The 20172-nt window shown below is 42.2% G+C and overlaps 2 protein-coding genes across 4 annotated transcripts in view; both read left to right on the forward strand.

Annotated features, from left to right (window-relative positions):
• NIBAN1 (niban apoptosis regulator 1) overlaps positions 1-16149 on the forward strand; it is a 59200-nt gene extending 43051 nt beyond the window's left edge. The window contains exons 7-14 of the mRNA XM_067300542.1: positions 3395-3499; positions 3594-3756; positions 4757-4944; positions 5196-5357; positions 8020-8130; positions 8759-8866; positions 10683-10794; positions 11701-16149. Coding sequence (XP_067156643.1) covers positions 3395-3499; positions 3594-3756; positions 4757-4944; positions 5196-5357; positions 8020-8130; positions 8759-8866; positions 10683-10794; positions 11701-13409 — 2658 coding nt within the window. The 3' untranslated portion in view covers positions 13410-16149. The remainder of the gene's footprint in view (positions 1-3394; positions 3500-3593; positions 3757-4756; positions 4945-5195; positions 5358-8019; positions 8131-8758; positions 8867-10682; positions 10795-11700) is intronic.
• Positions 16150-16847: 698 nt separating this feature from the next.
• Positions 16848-20172, forward strand: part of EDEM3 (ER degradation enhancing alpha-mannosidase like protein 3) — a 31591-nt gene continuing 28266 nt past the window's right edge. For 2 of the 3 annotated variants that reach the window (XM_067300543.1, XM_067300544.1), the window contains exons 1-2: positions 16848-17025; positions 19039-19084. In XM_067300543.1, coding sequence (XP_067156644.1) covers positions 16865-17025; positions 19039-19084 — 207 coding nt within the window. In that variant the 5' untranslated portion in view covers positions 16848-16864. Of the gene's footprint in view, positions 17026-17215; positions 17321-19038; positions 19085-20172 lie in introns of those variants that run through there. The other variant, XM_067300546.1, reaches the window with a different exon arrangement.

Below are 20172 nucleotides of genomic sequence, written 5' to 3' on the forward strand. Positions count from 1 at the left end.
GCATGGTTATGAGTACGTCCACATCCTGAGAGTGTTACAGTACTTCAGTTTTACGCTAACATAAGCCCACTGATCAGTACTGCATGAATGTAGAATAACATATTGGTAAATCAAGGATAGCTAGATAAGGCATTAAAAAAAAAGCCCTTAAAGGGCACCTTTCAGCAGAGAAATCTAAATCCAATCCAGCACTTCTTAAAAATGTTGCTTGACAGCTCAGAGTCCTCAGCGTCTGTTCGAGCAGCTGTCACGTTTATTATTCGGTTTGTGGCGCCCCAGTTTTGGGTTATTCATGAGATTTTTTTTTAAGTGACTCATTAGTTTAGGAGCTGTGTTAGGCTGTTGGTTTTTGAGAGGTATTTGAATCAGCACAGCTGAATCTGAGTGGTGCTACAGCATAAAATATGAGTAGTTAAGTTTGGTAAGTGCTTAATGAACAGGGTATCGCATATTATATTTCTGTGGGGGCTGTCCTGGGCGCAGGAGATGCTCTGTTTTACATTTTGCGGCACCCCGTCAGAGCCCTTATTGACTTTGGCTGTCTAAATTCCTAGGATTCCCCTTACGCTTGGTGTTGGCGCGTCCCTGGCCTCTTGCAGCAAAGCAGTAAAGGAGGAGCGCGTCACGCGGGAGGAGCGCTTCGTGCGTTCGTAGAGCACGTTGGCCGGCGCAGCAACGGGAAGAGGCAGTAGCGCTCACCGACTTCGGTGGCAGCTCCAGTGCGGGAGGTTGAATGCCAAGAAGCGCTGGCAGTCCAAGCGTGGTGGGAATACAAAGCTACTTGGTGCTTTTGCTTTCTGCATCGGAGCTGTGGGAGTGTTAGGGCGGCAAGCCTTAGATGAGGACTGTTGTAGGCCCGTTGCTGAAACAAGGAAAAGAGCTGGGTTCAAATACACATTCACTTAGAAAACCCTTGTTCAAGGCCCCAGTAAAGGGGGAGGAGGACTACCTACTTTCTCTGCTTTATAGCAACTGTTGAGTAAACTACTTATCCTTCCCCCAGATTAAATGAGAAACGTACAGAACCTCAGGATGTATTTTGTCGGTTTTTTTTACAGGGTTGCTGTGTCTCTCTGTGATTTACAGGATGTCCACTGCAGTTCAGAACTTTCAGGAGGCTCTGCACAGCTTTATATGTGCTGTGCACGTAGATGTCCAGAGCTTCAGGACAGATGAAAGGCTGTATGTGGGTTATCTGCAGTTCTGTACAGCACGTGCCCAGGTGTATTGCCTGTGTCTCATAATGCGGTAGCTATGCGTCTGTAACTGCTGCACCAGCAGTTCTTCTAAAGGCTGAGCAAACTCAGTTCCCTCAGCTTCTCCTCGTACGCCAGGTGGTCCAGCCCCTGGCCACCTTGGTGGCCTCCACTGGACTCGCTCCAGTCTGTCAGTGTATTTCTTGTACTGGACACAGTACTCCAGACGCTATCTGACAAGGCTTGAATAGAGGAAACCGTTCCTCTTCCCTCAACCTGCTGGTTACACTCTTGCTAACACAGCTCTTTCTGCTGTTGGCCTTTGCTGCAGGGTCACCTTGCTGATTCATGTTGAACTTCTTGTCCACCAGGACCTCCAGGTGCTGTTCTGCAAAGTGGCTTTCCAGCCAGTTGTCCCCAGTCTATGCTGGTGCATAGGGTTATTCCATCCCGGATGCTGGACTGTGCCTTTGCCTTTGCTGAACTTAATGACATATTTATCTACCCATTTCTTCAGCACATCTAGGTCCCTCTGAATAGCAGCCCTGCCCTCCAGTGTATTGACCAGTCCCCCAAATTGGCGTCATCTGCGTTCCCATTCAAGAAATGGGACTATGATAACTTTTTCTAGTTTTCCTACCTGCCAGCATGAACGTTGATGTGCAGAAGTCTCTTTGGCACTTTGGTTCCCTCCACTTTCTGCTGTGGTGTGTCTTGGTCCCAGAGGGCAGTCACTATATTGACTTAAGTTACTGTAGATACCCAGCTCAGGTGTGGTTTAAAGAAGCATTCTTAGGATATACTACATGGCCTAGGTATTACGTGGAGAGAAGAAGATATCTCCAAGGGGGACAAATCAGTGTAGTAGTTATCCACTGAAAGTAGATGGTATAAATGCCCTACGCACATGCGGACAGTGTGTTTATTACTTGTGAGTAATGGAGGAATGCATAGAGACAAATCTCTTTTGAGATCCCAGTGTTGCCTGCATATCACTGATCTCTTCCATGCTGCTGTCTCCCAGCTGTACTTTTGTGTGCCAGACTTTCATCTGACGCTGATGCCTGGGTGAGATTGCACTCATCCTTAAACCTTAGGCACCACGACCTGTGCCAGCTCTAGCAAATGTGCCATGCTAGTGTTGATCGAGATGCTGCGAAGCTGCCTGTGCCTCCTTGCAACGCTTGCTTTCCAGGGCTGGGGGAGACCGAGGATTAAGGTTCATCCAAGTAAAGAGTTCCTGTCCCGCACTGATATCGATTTGGTTGAGCCCGAAATCTGTTTCACTAGTGATTTGGAGGAATATCTCTTATGTTATATATTTCATGCAGTTTTTGTTCAAGAATCTGGAGTTGTTGGGAGAAGACTTTAATGTTTATATGTTCTAAAATGTGAACATTTTACTGTTTTTAGTTGTCTCTTACTGACAAAACTAATTGCTTTGAAAAGTTTTTCACAAACTCCAGCAGCTATTCATTTGATCCCTTTGGCCTCAGGATTAGCCTGGAGCTAATGAATGTTTTAGCGTGTGCTATACATTAAAAAATCAGATAGAATCGTTTGATTCTTAGATTGGCCAAGCTTGTGGATCCCATTTCTGTCCCATCTCCTAGTTTTCCTGGGATCTCCTTCTATTCCTGTTTGACTTGTGAGGTTAGTGCTCATCAGAAACAGTCGTAGAGATCCACACTGGTACATTCATATCTTTCTTTTTTGGGCCCAGTATCTTCCTGTTAGAAGCATCCTTTGTCTGACTGCTCTGGGGTGCTGTGAGTGCCCCAGAACAAGGTCGGTTTGGGGAAGCAGCAGTCAGTAAACTAACTTTTCAAATATTTTTGATCCAGTTGCTCAGCTGATATAAATCATTTCAGGTCTGTTGATTTTCACATGCCACTTACATAATAGCATTTAGAAAATTTTGAAGTCACATACAAGTGGGAGTGTCTTAAGTTTATCTGTTGTCAGTCGTTGCATGGTCTCTAAAAGCCTTTTAGTGAAAAATGCTTCAGATGAAATGCGTGGAGCTTCCCTCAGATATACCTAATATTTTAAATGCAGTCCTCCTGGCAACCTGGGATAGCTAAGCAGTTGTATATTTGGCATTGCCTGTGTTTGCACATCATTCTGTAATGGAAGCACACAGTTTTCAGATGAAGGACAGTGAGCGAACGTGTCATTTTAATCTTTTGACCATGTAGATCTTAAGCAACCTTGTAATGGAGGAACTCCTACCTAACCTTCAGACGATGATCCTGCCTAAAATGAAAGGAAAGAGGAACGATAGGAAGCGGGCCTGGTTTGGTGTAAGTACTGATACTTGCAGAGTAGCTGTTTCTCATAGCAACTGTCTATGTGTGCTGCTCCTGATCTGTGCTTATTAATTTAATTTGGTTTTAGATTGTGGAAGAAACATATGGCTTAGTCCAGCAGCAAGTTTCAGAAGAATTAAGTACTTTGAAAGAAGAATGCAGAGATTTTGCAAAAACTCTTGAAGGAACCATTCGCTCAGATATGGATCAGATTCTGAACTCAAAGAACTTCTTGGCTGGAAAAATCAAAGGTTAGTGGGGGAGCATCTGCATTTTGGAGCAATTCTTTAGTGTTTCCCATTGTGCTGCTCAAATTACCAGATGTCATTGTGTTGAAATGGCTCTTGTGTTTTGCAAATCCAACTGGAGATACTGATTTTCAGAAAACACTTGAAGGCCTTGAGCTTCTGCTGCCTTTGGTGGGAATTGATACCTGTGGCAGCTTTATCTGCGGAAATGCAAAGTCGTCTCAAGTTGGAGCTAAAACTGGCAGGTGTTGAGTGTTCTATTTAGAGTTGCTAATTCTGCTTTCATTTTCACTTGGACAGCCCTTTATAACGAAGATACAGGTTATATGAGCAAAATTAGAAGCGTAGTGGTTTTGATCTGATGTTTAGTAATGCTCCACAAAAACAGGTTATGATTAAGTGACAGGTTCTTAGGCTACTAAAGAATACTTAAACCAAAGGGCTTCTTAGATGGTTTAAAAGTAACGTGGAATGAAAAATTATAATTTTACTAAGAATATAAAAGTGAGTGTAAAAAGTAGAGAAAACATTAGTTGATGCTGCTTAAGCTTGCAAACAAGAGCTGGCAATAAACAGCTGAGAATTCAGGAGCTGTTTTGCTAAATCTCAGGAGATCGTGTTGGTATTCCCACATAACAGAGTAGGATGCTTTCACTGAACTGGAAAGTACCAAGTTCAGGTAACTCCTTATACAGTGTATTAAAAGCCGCAACGGCCGTGCTCTGTACAAACCTCCCATTATTTATCAATATTTACAGCTGCTCTTCCTTCTTCTCTCACAGTGCAGGCAACCTGCTAGAGTTCGGTTAGGTGGGGCATGGGAGAAAGTGTTTCACTGTCACTCTTAAAACCATAAAGTGGCCTTTCATCTTTGAGGAGGGATGACTACAGTGAAAAACACTGGGTTGTTTACTCTGTTCTACAGTGGATCAGTTCAGATGACATTTTTCACTATGTCTATTAGTGGCCTAAGATGCATCCACTGTGTTGTCTGCCACTCCAGCCACTGTTTCTGAGCCTGCCCAGAAGTGCTGCACAGAAAATATCCAGCCGTTTCTCACTTCCATCTTGGAGGAGCTCATGGGCCCCGTGAGTTCTGGATTCACCGAAGTCCGCTCGCTCTTTGATAAAGAAGTTAATGAAATCATCCAGAACTTCCAGAAGACAAATGATACCACAAAGTTAAAGGAGGTAAGACATGATTCTGGATTCTTTTACATTGCCACGAGGACTTTCTAGCTAGAACCTAACTGACAGCAGTATTTGCTTTCCTGGGTTGTAGTATGTTAGTGCTTGTTTTTGTCATCTAAAAAGTCATATGATATTTGTGCCTGTGGAGTGTAGGTATCAGAATTTGTTTAGGGCCACTGTTACCCTCTATATTAAAAATTCAACCCTGGTTGCTTACTCTCTAAACCTGTTCTTCCCCCGTTGCAATGCAGAACGTGGACCAGCTTATGACCCTACCGTTCAACTCTGTGAAAATGGAGCCTTGTTACCTGAAAGTGAACCTCCTCCAGGAACTGCTTCAAGACCTCAAGAGTCGCTTCAAGGTCTATCACATTGATTTTGTGGTTCAGAGGACACAGAACTTCATGCAAGAGGTACTGTAATATCTAGTTTTTCCTTCTGGAAAAATCCTACCTGGAACAGGTTAGGTTTGTCCTTCTTACTCGCTTCAAAGTAATCTTGATAAAAAGCTGTGCAAGAGGCTGGAATATATCTTAAAGTACAGATAGCAAAACCTAATAAAACCACAGTTAGAAGCTCAGTTTCATATTTATATTTAGGAGGTTGAGCGTGCGTGTCTTTCAGTACAGCACCATAGTTTTGGATAAATCATCTCTTCATCTGAACCTTGAAGTTGTGAACTCTTAGTGTTTCAGCGCTCAAGGAAGTTGTGCTTGTACCAACAGGGTGGCTAAAAATCTGCCTGATTGCATTCTCAAGGGTTGATTTTTCAGGAAAGATCTTAAATTTATTTTTACAAGAATGTAACGTCTCCTCCTTTGGTAGTTTGGTCTCTCATTAATACTAATTAAGGCAGTTAGTGCTAGTAGAAATAGGCAATTGCTTGGACGCTGATGACATCTCAGGATATACCTGCATTTAGATGCTTTAACCAAGTTCAGTTTTCATCTGAATGCTTGAAGTGACTACATCATTGGGACGAAGAAGGAACCATCTTGTCTCTTTTTCCCTTCCAGTGTGTATTTGTAAAGGCTTTAATTTTGTTTTGCTTTTATTTCTTCTGGATGCCTGGCCAGAAATCTATTAGGAGCTGGCCAGTTGCTTCTTTCGATTGCCAGAGTGCAGGGCAGAGGAGGCCTTGTAGCTCTATGTTGAATTCTGCGATTCTGGTCAGTAGTTGAGAAACTAAATAGTTCATCGTATGGTCTCATGAAACGGGACTGGTCCAGTTCTGTGGAGTGGGAATCATGACTACGGAAATCGAGCCTCTAGCACAGTGCTGGGTTAGGGCTTTCCTAAAAGCAGCTCTTCTGAGAACAGGAATGATCAGCAGCCACAGAATTATTCAGAAATAAAATTCTGTTTTCATGACTGGTCTTTCAGGAGACCATTCCAAAATGCTGCTCAAATAAAATGTCTTTAAGTGAAGACCATGCATAAAAATGAAGAAGTATGCAGAAAATACATCCCTCACAAGCCAAGTTTTTTCTGAAGGGAACATGAGTCAAAGTTTATAGTAAATAACTTAAATGAGAGTACAGGTTATTCTGCCAATGCTATTATTGCTCCTCTCTCTTTAAAAGGCTGTGATTTTTCTCATAAAAATAGTAAGTATAGTTTCACTTTGTGTCAGTGGACATGTAGTATCTGTTCTATTAACAAGTAGGGTCTGGAGTGTCTGAGGTCATGTTGTCTTAATTTAAAAGAAGCCCTCGGCTTTATCCTAACTCACTTGGCCGGAACCAGGTGGTTGGAATAGGCTTCCTTCTCTGAATGTACAGTTAAGGGCTTGAAAGGTTGGCATCCCCTAGTGCCCAGTTTTCTGGAATTGGGGAGCTAAATGCTCAGCTGACGTAAATAAGACAGCTCCAATGACTTAGCTAGAGCTATGCCAATTTCTGATTTGGTCTAAATAAAAAATCAGATAAAAGGTGAGTACTTAATCTTAAATTAGCCTCAGATGCAATGCTAAAATTGTTCCTGTCTTTTTTTCTTTGCGACCAAGGTCTTGCAGTGCATAAGCCTTTACTGTATGGCCTTCTGATGCATGCACAAATCTTCTCCGTTTTCATGTACCAATACAGTTTGTATAATCTAATCCCATGTTAGCTGCAAAGTTAGTTATAAAAATTGCTCTTCAAAATTTGTCATGGCTTATATTCATTCATAAAAATATTACTAACCAGGGAGGAAATAAAAGCGTGTCTTATCCATAAGCATGTACATATTCATTTACAAACCACAAAAAGATCTCTGAGTAGCATACAGCTATCTGTGCAGATTGACTTGGATGTGTCTGAGCGATGCAAAGGAAGACACAGCAGGATCGACGGCTTCCTGTAGATGCCTCTGTACTTCTCCAATAAGAATATATTAAAATCTGAATGGAAACACCTAGCTAAAAGATGCAAACTTTCATTATGTAGAAATAATTAACACCTGCAGAACTGTTTTTCTGAAATATGTTTTCAGAGTAAGGAGTTAATTTTTAATGAGTCACTGGATAACCTGAAAATAGGGCAAACACCAGCCTAATAATTCAATGAGAAATTATTGCACTCTGTGAGATGAGCCTTCAAAGTACTTTTGCTAGTATATATTATTTCACTTAGAAAACTAGGCTGAATTGTACCAGCAAAACCACAGTTTTTGGACAAAATAGGTTGAATCTACATTGGATAAATTTGGTGATACTACTGTTTGTTTAGTTATAGCAGCAGCACTTTCTGGTGTTGACCTGACTCTAAACTTAAGATAGAAGCTGAGCTCATTTCATTTTCTTGTTTTCTTCCATGAGTGTAACATATTCTTCTTTTTGTTTTCCAATTCTAAAATAAAATATTGAAATCTAAAATAAACAAGGCTTTTCTTCCCCTTCCACAATCATTTTAAGTACTTGAAAACATTTATTGGTTGTAAGCAGATTATTCTTTCTCCATTTCACCTTCTCAAAAATGCAATTTAAATTAACAGTTGCATTTATCATATTTCTTTATGTATGTAGGAATTTTCTGTTACTGGAAAACTATGTTTCATAAGCCTTGATCTTTAACAAATTTTTATTATTATTCTTAGCTGATGGAAAATGCAGTTTATACTTTTGAGCAGTTGTTTTCTCCAAGTCGCCAAGCCGACTCAGCGAAAGTTGCAACAACCATTGAAAAAGTCAAGCTGAGAGTACTGAAGGTAAATATTATTGCAGCGTTTGTTCAGGAAAGCCTGCTTTTTAGGAAACTGAGAATATCTTTTACGTGAATTTATTTCAGTATTTGAAAGAAGAAATGTCTTACCATCCAGTGGAAAGTGTTGATTTGGTGGCACTTAGCAGATGCCTAGATGGCCATGTGAAGTGAAAAATTAGTGGAAAAATAGGATCTTTTATTTAAAGTAAATGACTTGAGGTAGCAGTAAGAGCAACTTTGGAGATGCTAACTAATCTTCGTAATTTGGAGGGTAAAACCTAGTTCTGGGCAGACAGCTGTGAAAATGTATACATGTGCAGTCCTATTAACTGCAATTAAATCAGATGGAGATGACCTAGGCAAATCATTTTACGTTAGTTGTATAATTAGCCTGCCCCTAGTATTTCAGTTAGCCTCAGAAGAGGCATCACACAAAACCTAATCTCTCAGGATTTTTGCAAAAGCTGAAATAATCTGCATGGGAATTCAAACCCTGAGCGCTCCTGCCATGTGCTGTTCTTTGGGATTTGCCTATCACCAGTTACAGGTCAACAAGAACCAGTTCCTCCTGTTAATGATTAATGGCGCCAAACGCATTTTGGTTTGTTTCTCTTTTTGTCTGTTTTTGACAGCAATATGATTATGACAGCAGCACTGTCCGGAAGAAGATATTTCAAGAAGCACTGATACAGATTACTTTGCCCACAATGCAGAAGACACTGGCTTCAACATGCAAACCAGTAGGTTGCATTACTGCTCTGTGGTTAAAAAGAGAATAATAAAAGGCAGGGAGGGATTAACACCTTGGCAGTAAATCCTAAACTATGTAAAGCTGTTTTCCCTCAGGGAGCCACGTAGATTGGCTGCCTGCTTGGCCAAATGATGCTTAGATTTGCCAGTTTGTGCATTGATGTGGCAGGATGAGAGATGTGGAGTCCAGTGCAGATTTCAGGAAACAGGGAAACTGTATATACAACTTTCTTTCTCAAAGATTGTTGCAAACCTGTGCCCCCTCCTGGTTTTATTTCTTCCTTAGACATCTGGAGTCCCCTCAAACCACACTCTTCTCCATATCCGACAGTCATGACTGTAGGTTATGAGCCTGTCCTTGGACTGGCAGCCCTGCTGAAATCCCAGCAGGCAGCAATTTGGTTGCTCAGAGAGGGAGCTTTCCTCTTGAGCGGAGCCCAGCGGATCTGCTGTGATATACGCAGCTCCCCTGACGACTCCCTTCCATGCCGAGGGCCAGCTTTGGCCGCAGACACTGCTATCAAAGTTTCATGGAGATGTAATCAGTGTGGCTACGTCAGGGGCCAGTCCTTGTGTTCATGTGGCCTCAAAATAAAGAGTTGGCTCCAAATAAGTAGTCTTTCACTGGGATTTGCCATGGGCTTCACGTGGAGCCCTTCTTGCAGGCCGTGCATGCATAACCTCTTGCAGTTTCATTGTACCTGCTGAAAGGTTACTACTGCGCTAAACCATACCGACCTCTCTGCCCTTTTGTTTCGCTGATGTTCAGCGGTTCCCCCTGGCTCTAAGCTGTCACCCCCACTGCTGCTCGCCGCTCATGCTGATCCTCTCTCGCTTGTTTCAGGTTTCAAAAGCAATTTAAAAAACAAGTATTTTGTCAAGTTACACCTGGGAGTCTTTGAGGATGGAACATCAAAATTTATGACTTCAGAAAATATATTCAAAATTGCTCTCTTCTGTATGTCATTCTGCTTTCTTTCATATCCCCAGAATAATAGTCTTTACTGTCTGCAGTGTCAGCAGTACCTTCAAGGCATGGTGTCTGCACATAGGAGCAAGAAAGGGAACAAAAGCATGTCATCGCCTTGAATATACTGGAGAGTGGAGTCCCATATGCTGTCCCTGTTGGACAGGGATGGAGGAAGCAGTGATGGGGCAAGCTTCCTGCAAGCCTTTTGCCTCTGTGCCTCTGCACAGATTAGCAGCCAGCTCTGGAAGCAACCATGTAGCGTAGTTTACCTGCCCCTTCAAGCCTTGACCTCCTACTAGAAAACCAACACAGATGTTTGTGTGAAGGGTCCTCTGTTAGATGTGCGCAGAGGTCACTTCACTTACTTACTTTTTATAGACCACCAAGCAGCTTCCTTGTGCTAATGACTCAATTATTGTCTAGACATAAACTATTACATATAAATCAGTAAGCTAAAAATGTTACACGCCTATTAAAAAAACAAAACCCCTGTTATCTCCCATGCTCACCGTGAATTTGCCTCCCAGGACAAACAATGACTGAAGCACTTCCTCACCAGCTATTTATATCAGAATTATTTATTATGGTGCAGATGGCAATGATCTATAGTGCTTATAAATGTAACTGTAGTGCAAAAATACTGTTGATAAGTGCCTAATAAATTGTGAACATATATAGTTCATTTAGTCATAGTTTGAACAGTTCACCTCAAGAGACGGCAAGGAGCATTACAAGACCTGCTAGATGGCATCTCCAAGGCTGCCTGTTGAAGTAGGACACTCAGTATGCCTTAGCGACACTTTTTATTTCTGTTCCTTTCTTGTGTGCCTGCACAGGAGCTGCAGAAATACGAACAGTTCATTTTTGCTGATTACACTAGTGTGATCCAAGTAGAGAATGTCTATGAGGAGATTTTGTATCAGACACTGCTTGAAGAAACCCTGAAAGGTAAGAATACTTTTGAGGTGACAGTAACAACAGTCAGACCAACGGCCTGTGAGCTCTTGCTTCAGGGCTTTCAAGAGCCTTAACCTGGCTACTTCAGGTGCAGATCCCAGCTTTCCCAAAGATTCGCAGTTAAGATGCTTCCATGTTTGGGTTCAGCTCATTAAAGAAGCGTGGCAAGCCCATAAATCTGAATCCATATGGAAACTTTACTAAGCTTGGGATACTCAAAGTGATTTCTAACAAAATAATTATGCCACCTTTATTTCTTCTTGACTCCATGGGCCAAGGAGTGAAGTTATGCTCAGAATTTGGTATTTGCAAAGACTTGGTGACATCTAATGGCAGTGAAAATGAATTTCCCAAAATAAAATGTACTGCTGGATGCACTTTCCAGTAAATCACTGACGCCAATGCAGTATGCTCTGCAGATCTCTCTGTTTTTATGTCAGAAAATAAAACCATTCCTGGTGGTGTAAAATACTTGTATCTCCTTGTTTCTGTCTGTCTGTGTATACATAAGATAAAAGACAAGCCTCTGTATTCCACAAGAAGTTTTAATAGCCCCTTTGTGGCACTACCCTTCCAAAATCTCAGTATAATAATTAATGTAATGAACACACTTTTATTCATACGTTCAGTGTAAATAGTTTTATATTTAAACAGTACCTTTGTGCATTGTGGACTCTCTGCTAGTTTTCTATTACAGCAATGGCAGGCTTAGGTCAGTATTGAAGTTCCATTATTCAAAACAAATAAAATAAAATGTAAACCAAAAACAAGTGGAAAATTAATATTATCTGTAACATTAGAATGCATGACATTAGAAACTCAGGAAAATAATGTATCTTCTTCTAACGTACCTCTGTCAGTCTTTTCAAAACAGTTTGTTTCTTCTGTTTTACTTAGTAATAAAAGAAGCTGCCATTCTGAAGAAACACAACCTCTTTGAAGATAACTTGAATTTGCCTTGCGAAAGTGTGTCCAGTTTAACTGACTTGAAGACTCCTTCAGGATCAGCTCAAACCACTCCTGCTAAGAAGCCTTCCAGCACCAGAGCAGAAATATCAGATACTGAAACTCAAAGTGATGAAACACTCATTGTGACTGAAAAAATTTCTTGGGAGAAGGATCGTGGTGATGGAAAGTCATTAGACAAAGAGGCAGTGGTTCCCGTCAATGTGGCTGATAATCAGGCAAGCACAAGCGAAAAAGTGATCGTTACAGACAGCAGTGAAAAACAGGATTCTCCTCCATATACTCCTAAGAAACAAGAAGCTGCAGAGGAAAAATTAACTTCCCAGAATGAAGATACAGAGAAAGCTGAGTTTGTGGAGAAAGAACTTAAGATACAGCAAGGAGCTGTGGAGGAAAAAGTAACTTCTGAGACTGAAACTACAGTGAAAGTAAATTTTGGAGCCAGCACTGAAACAGAATATAAGGTACATGAAGGAGTAGTGGAGAAAACGGTCACTTCTGGGAGTAAAAAGGCAACAGAAGCTGAGCTCGTAGGCGACATGGAAAAAGAAAGCAAAGTACAGGAAGAAGTTGTGGAGGTAAAGTTAACTTCCCCACATGATAATGTAGTAGAAGCAGAAATTTTAGCGAATGCTGAAAAGAAAACACAGGTAGAAGAAGGGGTTATGGAAGAATTGCCTCAGAATGAAAATGCAGTAGGGTTTGGAGAGGATAGTAAAAAAGAAAGCAAGAACCAAGGAGAGATCGCTGAGGAAAGGGTTACTTCACAGAATGAAAACACAGTGAAAGGAGGGGTTGGAGATAGGCCTGAAAAAGAAAGCAAGTCAGCAGAAGAGAGTGTTAAACCTCTTGATGATGTGAATGAGATAAGGAGTTTGCTGATGGTAACAGTTGAATTACCAGCAGATACTCCATGTGAGAACAGAAAAGAGATTCATGAGTGTGAGGCTTTAAAGTTGCAGGAGCATGATAACGGAAATAATGAGCTGAGCAAAATTATTGCAGCAGAAAGTCAGGTAAGCCAGATGATGAATAAAGATGCAGAGTGCACAGAGCTCAGGGGGGACCGGTTATCTCCATCCAGTTCAGGGACAGACGGTACAAATGTAGTGAATGTGTCGGAGAGGGTCTGCAATATGGCACAAGCAGAATGGTTGGTGGAAATCTCTGATAAACCTCAAGAGGTAAAGGCAGAAATGGAGAGCGACCAAAGTGTTTGGTACACAGGCGTGGGAAGCTGTGAAAGCAAGAGATTGCAACCAGAGGAACACACTGAAAACATGTCTGAAGACAAAAGATTAGATGTGGAGGAAGGGGGAGCAAGGAATAGTCACACTGCGCCAGTGGAAGTAGGGACTGAGAGCTTTTTTCCTAATCCTGCTGAAAATGCAGACATAACACAAGGGCCCATTTTGAAAACACAAGACCCAAGAACAGAACCGATAGACGTGCCAGTTCCTTCTGTGCTGGAGCAGGGCGAAGTTAGCGCCGTCCAGGTCACAAGAGATGCTAAGTCTGGTGAGGGTGAAGGGAAGCCAGCAGATGAATCATCTTCACATGCTGAAATTAAAAGTGCAGAGGAGATTTTCACAGAAGAAAACAGGGAAGATAGTTCTGTCCAGCAAAATTCTGAAGAATAAGAAGCATTTTTCAGTCCAGCCCTCTAGGATTTATTCACTTCAGTAGCCCCTATTTAATCATGAATACTTGTTTAAGTTGGGGCTGGAGGAGATGATGGACTCTAGTGTGGTGCTTCCCACTCTTGCAGTTTTGTGACAGATCCCTTCCTAAGTGATGGATGATTGGTTTCCTTTTCGCTTCAAGCCCTTGCTCTTTAAAATCAGGTTACTATTTAGGAACCTCATCTTTCTCTTAAAATTTGCTACCTTTTATGGTTATAGAAAAAAGTTTGAAAATGTGACCACTGAATGCTTCAAAAGCAACTCGCCCCCCAGCTACAAACTTTTTTCTTTTTTTAACAACTTCACTGTTCTTAGGTTCTTTAGCAGGGACTAGCTCATGATTTTTAAATGCATGGATTTGACAGCAACATTATGATTGTTAGGTGGTTGGTGCATAAGTTGTTATTCAAGGATGCTTTTAGTATTTGCATGCAGTATATGGGAAATAAATAACGTTTTTAGTAGTTAGACAGGAACCGAATAGTTAATTTGGTAGATTGCTCAAAAGCCACATTTTATGCAAACTCTGGAAACTTATTACTTAATTATTTTAAAGTATTGACAGATATGAAAGACAAAGAAGTGTTCTGATTTTTTTTTCTTATTGTGATATTTAAAATGGGAAAAACATGGGAGCAGGTTTCTCAATCCCACTCTGCACTTCTGGGTTATTTAGCCTTCCAGAGCACTTTACAGCTGTTCTATTTTATTTTATGGAAGGGAAAGATGCGAATGTTTACAATAACTATAATCATTGGGTAGCATCTTTCTAGCATACTTCCCACCATAAAATATATTCACTTACTGCTATCTAATACATAATATTAAGAGTCCTGCCATGCGTATTCTCACTGACTTCAGTTACATCACCCCAGTTTTGTAGGCCTTGGCAATGGCTTTTAGGTGCGTAAGCTACATCGTAAATTGCAAAAATTATGAAATATCATAATCATTGTATATAACCTCTAAAGCAGATATTCATTGAAGCAGAAAGCAGCTAAGGCTTATTCACCTAGATTTTGGAGGGCAGAATCACTTTTCAGAAGCAGTTACTAAAATGAGACGTACTGTTTTCATATCTAGTATATTATTGTCCACAACATCAAATTGTGATCTATGCACAAAGTTGCATATATGCGTTATCTGTGCACCCAGTATAAAGACTTTGTGCACAGAAAAGCTTGGAAGTGAAAAATAGTATTTTAATAAATCGGGCATGCAAACTAGCCATGCACTTTAGAGGTCAGTTTAAGGCACCTTAAAAATCTGGCCTAGAGCTTCAGACTATTTCTGAATAAAAATAATACAGTCCAGGACAGCTAAAATTAATTATAAATACAGTAAGTAAGGACTGCAGAATTGCACCCATAAAGAGATGGGAAGAAATTAAATCCCAAGAGTCCTGCGAAATAACAGAGTCCTGATATTTGTTGGCATTTAACTTTAACTAACTGTGTAAAGTCTATTATTTAATGCTATCAAATATTCTATAATACTAACAGAGTGGTGACACTAGAGGAATAGGCAAATATTACTGCATAAGGATGGAACGTTGTTGAGTAACTTGACCAACCGGAACGTCACTGTTGTAAAATAAATGCAGCTACTATTTATTCCTAAAACCCTATTGTGGTACACAAACATTGACATCATGTACATTTTCCTTGCAAAAGTAGTTTTGAATAGTGTCCTCCTTGTATTTAATGTGAAAATACTCATCTGCAAACACACACACAAACCACTGTCAGCTAATTTCTTACAAATCATTACTTATTTCTAATTGGTACTGAACATAAGTGACTTCAAATTTAGCATATGTGCCTTATAGCTAATCAGTAGCGTATTTTAGCCATGTCATGGAATATGGGACATGAATATTTTCAGTATGGTGTTCTGTATGAAAGAGGAACAGTAGGACAGCAACAGTTATTCTCTGCAAAAAAGGCTGCATTCTTCTGCTAAAGCTATTCAGCACTAATATGAATTAGATATATCTTGTACATATACAGTACAAAAAGGATTTAGCATAACCGTTCTCATCAAAGTAATTTTTGAGTTATTCCTGTGGCAGACTTAGATCTGGGGAACATTTTTCTGTACATACTTAATAATTTAGCTGTTGAATACAAAAATGCTCAGTATATTTGTTTTTCACGAGGAGAATGGGAAGGAACTGAGAAGATTTATCTTGTACATCCCCTTGCGTTCTGCAAATTTAAGTTGATCGTTGCTAGGGGGTTGATTTTTGCCTTTGTGTACATTTTCCTGGTTTTCCGTATGTTCAGGCGATTGTGGATGGATACAATAGCGCTCTTTTCCTTAACGAGACTGGGAATAATAAACACGTGCATTATTTAGGTAGAAGTGACAACAACTTAGAGGTCGGTGGACCAGGCGGTGAAAAATAAGTCCACGGATGGGTCAATAATTTTTGTAGCTTCCTCGAGGTTTCCTACCGTTATCTCTAATGAACACCTTCGTTTTGTAAACTAGGAACAATAATGAGTGATCCTCCCCAGGCGGAGGGGTAGAAGTGCTTTGGGGAAGAAAGCCGCGTTTCCGGGCGGTGTTTGTGTCCTCGCTGTTGTACGTCCTGCGGTTGCCCGTTTTAAGGAACAGGACGTGAAACACAGTGTATCTTGCATATAACTTTGTAATAACCGCTTATAATGACAATAAAATAAGCTCTTCCCTTCCACTGCTGGAGTCCGGAGGGTTTTTTCTTTTCTTTCTTGCGTTTTAAATAATGTGATTGCGGGTATGTGGATGCAGAGTGCCCCTCGGGTGGCGGCGGCACCTGCCCGGCCCGGGGGCCGGTTTCCTTCACACCGCGTTGAGTTCCCCCCCCTCCTTCTCGCCACCACATTAAAAGAAGACGCGCTAGGAGGGCGGCGGCGCGGCCATGGCGGCGCCCCCTCAGCGGGCAGAAACTACAGCCCCCAGGGGGCGCCCGCCCCAACCCCGCGGCGGAGGGGGTGGGAAATGGCCGCGGCGGGCGGGCGGGGCATGCTGGGAGCTGTAGTCCGGCCGCTGCCGCGCGTGCGCCCAGCGCTCCCCTCCGGCCGGGGCGAGGGCGGGGACCGCCCCTCCTTTTGTCCACGTCGCACTCGCGCAAGGCGCGGCGCCGCGATCGCGTGACGCGCGCGCGCGGACGGCGGCGGGGAGGCCGCGCGCTCCCATTGGCCCGGCGGGGCGGCGCGTGCGCGGCGGGGCGGGGCGGGCGGAAGCGGCGGCGCGAGGCGGTTTCCCTGGCTACGCCATAGGCGAGCGGCGCGGCGGGCCGGGCCGGGCGCTTCCGTTCCGCCTGCGCGTCGGCGCCTGGAGCCGCGGCGGCCGCCGCCTGCGGGCGAGGGGCGGGCAGAGCGCGGGATGGGCCGGCGCCGGGCCTAGCGGGAGGGCAGGCGGCCGCCGCCATGAGCGGAGCTGCTGGCCGCGAGCGGGGCAGCGCGCAGCCGGCGCCCCGCTGCAGGCGGCCCTGGAGGCTCCTGGCCCTCGGGCTCCTCTCGGCCTCCTCCGTGCTGGCGGCCGCCCCGGGCGCCGGAGCCATGAGCAAGGAGGAGAAGCGGCGGCTGGGGTGAGCGCGGCGGCGGCGGCGGCGGGGCCGGGAGGGCGGCGGCGGCCGGGCCTGGGCGGAGAGCGGCGGCTCCTGCGGCCTGCGCGGGCAGTTGCCCCCCGGGCCGGCCGTGGTGCGGGTCCCCCCCCCGGGGACCTGGGGCGGCCCTGCCTGCCGGGGCGGCTCGGAGCCCCCGAAACCTGCGGCGGGGCTCGCCGGTAGCGGCGGGGACACGCGATGGGAGGTAAATCTAAACCCGTACTCTCCTGGGCCGGGTCTCCGGAGCACGGGCGTGTTTGAGGCTCATTAAAAGCAGGTAAATGTTTACGTGTATGCTTGCCTAGTGCTTAATGAGGTAAATCACTTCGGTCCCCCCTTTATGCGCTTGTAAGAAGCTGCTCCTCTTTAAATAGGGCTTTTAGTTGAAGGGTAAGGACCGCAATGCCAGTGACAGAAAGTGTGTTCTGCTGCACAGAGCAGGGGGTTTTGAGACAGACGTGTAATCGAGCATATCGTGATTTTGGTCTAGTACTGGGGCAGTTTCATCATCATCATGCAGGATGGAGATGCAAAAAGTCTGTTGGAGAAACACTGGAGACTTACACGGTTATCAATCATTAGATATAAGTCCATATTTAACTCTAATAATGTTTGCAATTAGTGTTGGGGTTTTTTTTCATCTTGGGATCTCTGAATACTTGGAATATACGATATCTTGTGTGTTTTCCTTAAGTGACTACAGCAGGCATTTAAACTTTATTCACTGATTGGTTTAAAATGTTTGTGCTCATGACTTGTACTCAGCATGTCCTCTGATGCCCCAGGAATATATGCAAGTGGTGTGTTTCCACTGTCTGTATTTTGGGGGCTCTGAGCTGGGTCATTCATGAATAATAGCAGGTAATCTGTGTATTTGTGTAATGGCAAGGTCATATCAGTCACAGAATTCTCCCAGAGCAAGCTTTATACATATAGGTAAACATATACAGAGACATAAAAGTTGTGTTTTTTTTTTATATGAGAAATTACTGAATATAGTATGCTTAGTTCAGTTGTGCAACTGGACCTGGTGCTCTTGTGCGAAACCCTGGGGTTTTGTCTGCCGCAACAGATCCCAGAACTGCAGACTAGATATAGTCAGTAAAGTGCCTGTAAAAAGCATCACAAGATATAATATTGTGTTCTTTAGATTACTTCCTTATTAGATTTGCTAAGTTAAAATTACTTTTTAAATTTCCAAGTCACTGAACTGAATCAGATGTTTGGAATATAATTGTGTTCTTGCCTCTTTTATGTTCAGTCTCATGTGCAGAGATTTTGAGTTATGTTGATGTTAGTTTAGAGATTAGCATGCTCTTTTGCCTAGTGGGGCTTTTCAGTAAAACAGTTAGGTATGATGGGAAGCAGTACTCTCTGACTCTCTCTCAAAAAAAACCCAACAACCCCAAAACCAAACTACTGCTGTTTTATATAGTAGCATTTCTCACCTTGACTGCTTTTCAAACATGTAAAATAAATGTATTTTGTAAGGGTTTTCTTTGGATTTGCCAAGATTTCAAATGCAAGGAAGAGGTATACATAGTAAGCCTTTTCCAAATCATGGATAGGAGTTTATGCTGTGTCAGTTGGTTTTAGTATCGGTGATTACAAGAAGAATGTAATTCTGTTTGCTGTTTTTTGCTGAGCAAGGAATGTATCCCATTTCTAGCTTTTCTAGCTTTGATGTGTTGGTGACATCTACAGCTATTTAAGAGGAAGCACAGGAGGTTGAATGAGAGTCCCCATGTGTGAAACACTTAATTTCATGTTAGTTGAAGAAATAGTCTTTTTTTTCCTGCAGTGAATGAAAGTAACTGAATTGGGAGAAATTATTTTGCCTTATTTCATTTACTTGATCAGAGTACATTAGTAGTGGACCTGTTACTGGTTTTCAGATATATAGATTTCAGTATAGTACAGCTTGCTGTGTTAAGATGGCATGTGAAAGGAATATTATGAGGCAGACTGCTAATTTTAAAAAATTTTTTATTTCAGAAACCAAGTGCTGGAAATGTTTGATCATGCATATACCAATTATATGGTAAGTAAAATACTGTTTGTTTAATTTTTTTCAGAATTGTTTGTTATTATTGACATGGGAGGGAAAGCAACCTACAGAACATGCTGAAGGAATAGCAGGGAGGTGGGAGGGGAAAAACAAAGCTAAAATAAATAAGAGCGCCTGTATATTGCTTCCAAGAAGAGCAGTGATAGCTCAGAATTGCCAACAGTAACTCTGTTAATCTGTGCCTGATCTTTCCTCAAACTGGTTTGTGTTGCATTACTGAAGAGGAAAACTGCTCATAATCTAAACATTTTGGTTTGAAATTCCAGACTCTCAAAACTATTGAAAAAGCAAATTCAAATATGTAATATATGTCTCCTGTAGTAAGATAAGTTAGATGCAGTTTGGTAGCTCTTTTACAAACCAATAATAATTGACACGAACAAAAAGGGGTTTTGATGTCATGTCTACAGTACGTACCCTCTTCTAAGTATGTGACTGTCATATGACAGTGAGGCACATTTGCTATGATTTCTTTTAATGTGGCTTGTGATTTTCTGTGCGAAACAGTTTGTGGTTTCTTTCAGGCGTGGTCGTGTTCTGGAGTCTAATCAACCTTGAAATACGTTAGCTTAGTTTAGATGTATTCCAGAATAAAGAGTTGTTTTACCTAAAGAAGACTGGCTTTCCTCAAGTGACAGTTACTTTCAAGTACACTATCAGCAATACATTTCTGAGGAGAAACTGTAGATGTGAAAAATATGAAATATTTATTCTTACCAAGTTTATGTTAACAGGTTTTCTTGTATGTTCTTTGCAGCTGTTGCAGCAGAAACCTTTTTTCTTTTTTTTTTCCAAGTTGCACAAGCTCCCACATGACAAACTGCTGTCTTTTGAAAATACCTTGCCACATGTCCCAGTTTCTCCTTTATGATTTAACTCTTGAGGCTTAAAAGCTAGTGAAGCATGTGAGTTGCTTATTTATAGTGTGTGAGAGTTATAGAATTAATAGATGGAGAGTCAAGATTATTTTAAAAATTGGTGCAGTTGACTTTTTTTTTTTTAAACTTTAACTCTTGCTTTTGACATCTTAACTTGACATCAGGCTTCTTGGTGATGATTTG

The sequence above is a fragment of the Apteryx mantelli genome, chromosome 8 (assembly GCF_036417845.1).
Source record: "Apteryx mantelli isolate bAptMan1 chromosome 8, bAptMan1.hap1, whole genome shotgun sequence".
Taxonomy (NCBI): domain Eukaryota; kingdom Metazoa; phylum Chordata; class Aves; order Apterygiformes; family Apterygidae; genus Apteryx; species Apteryx mantelli.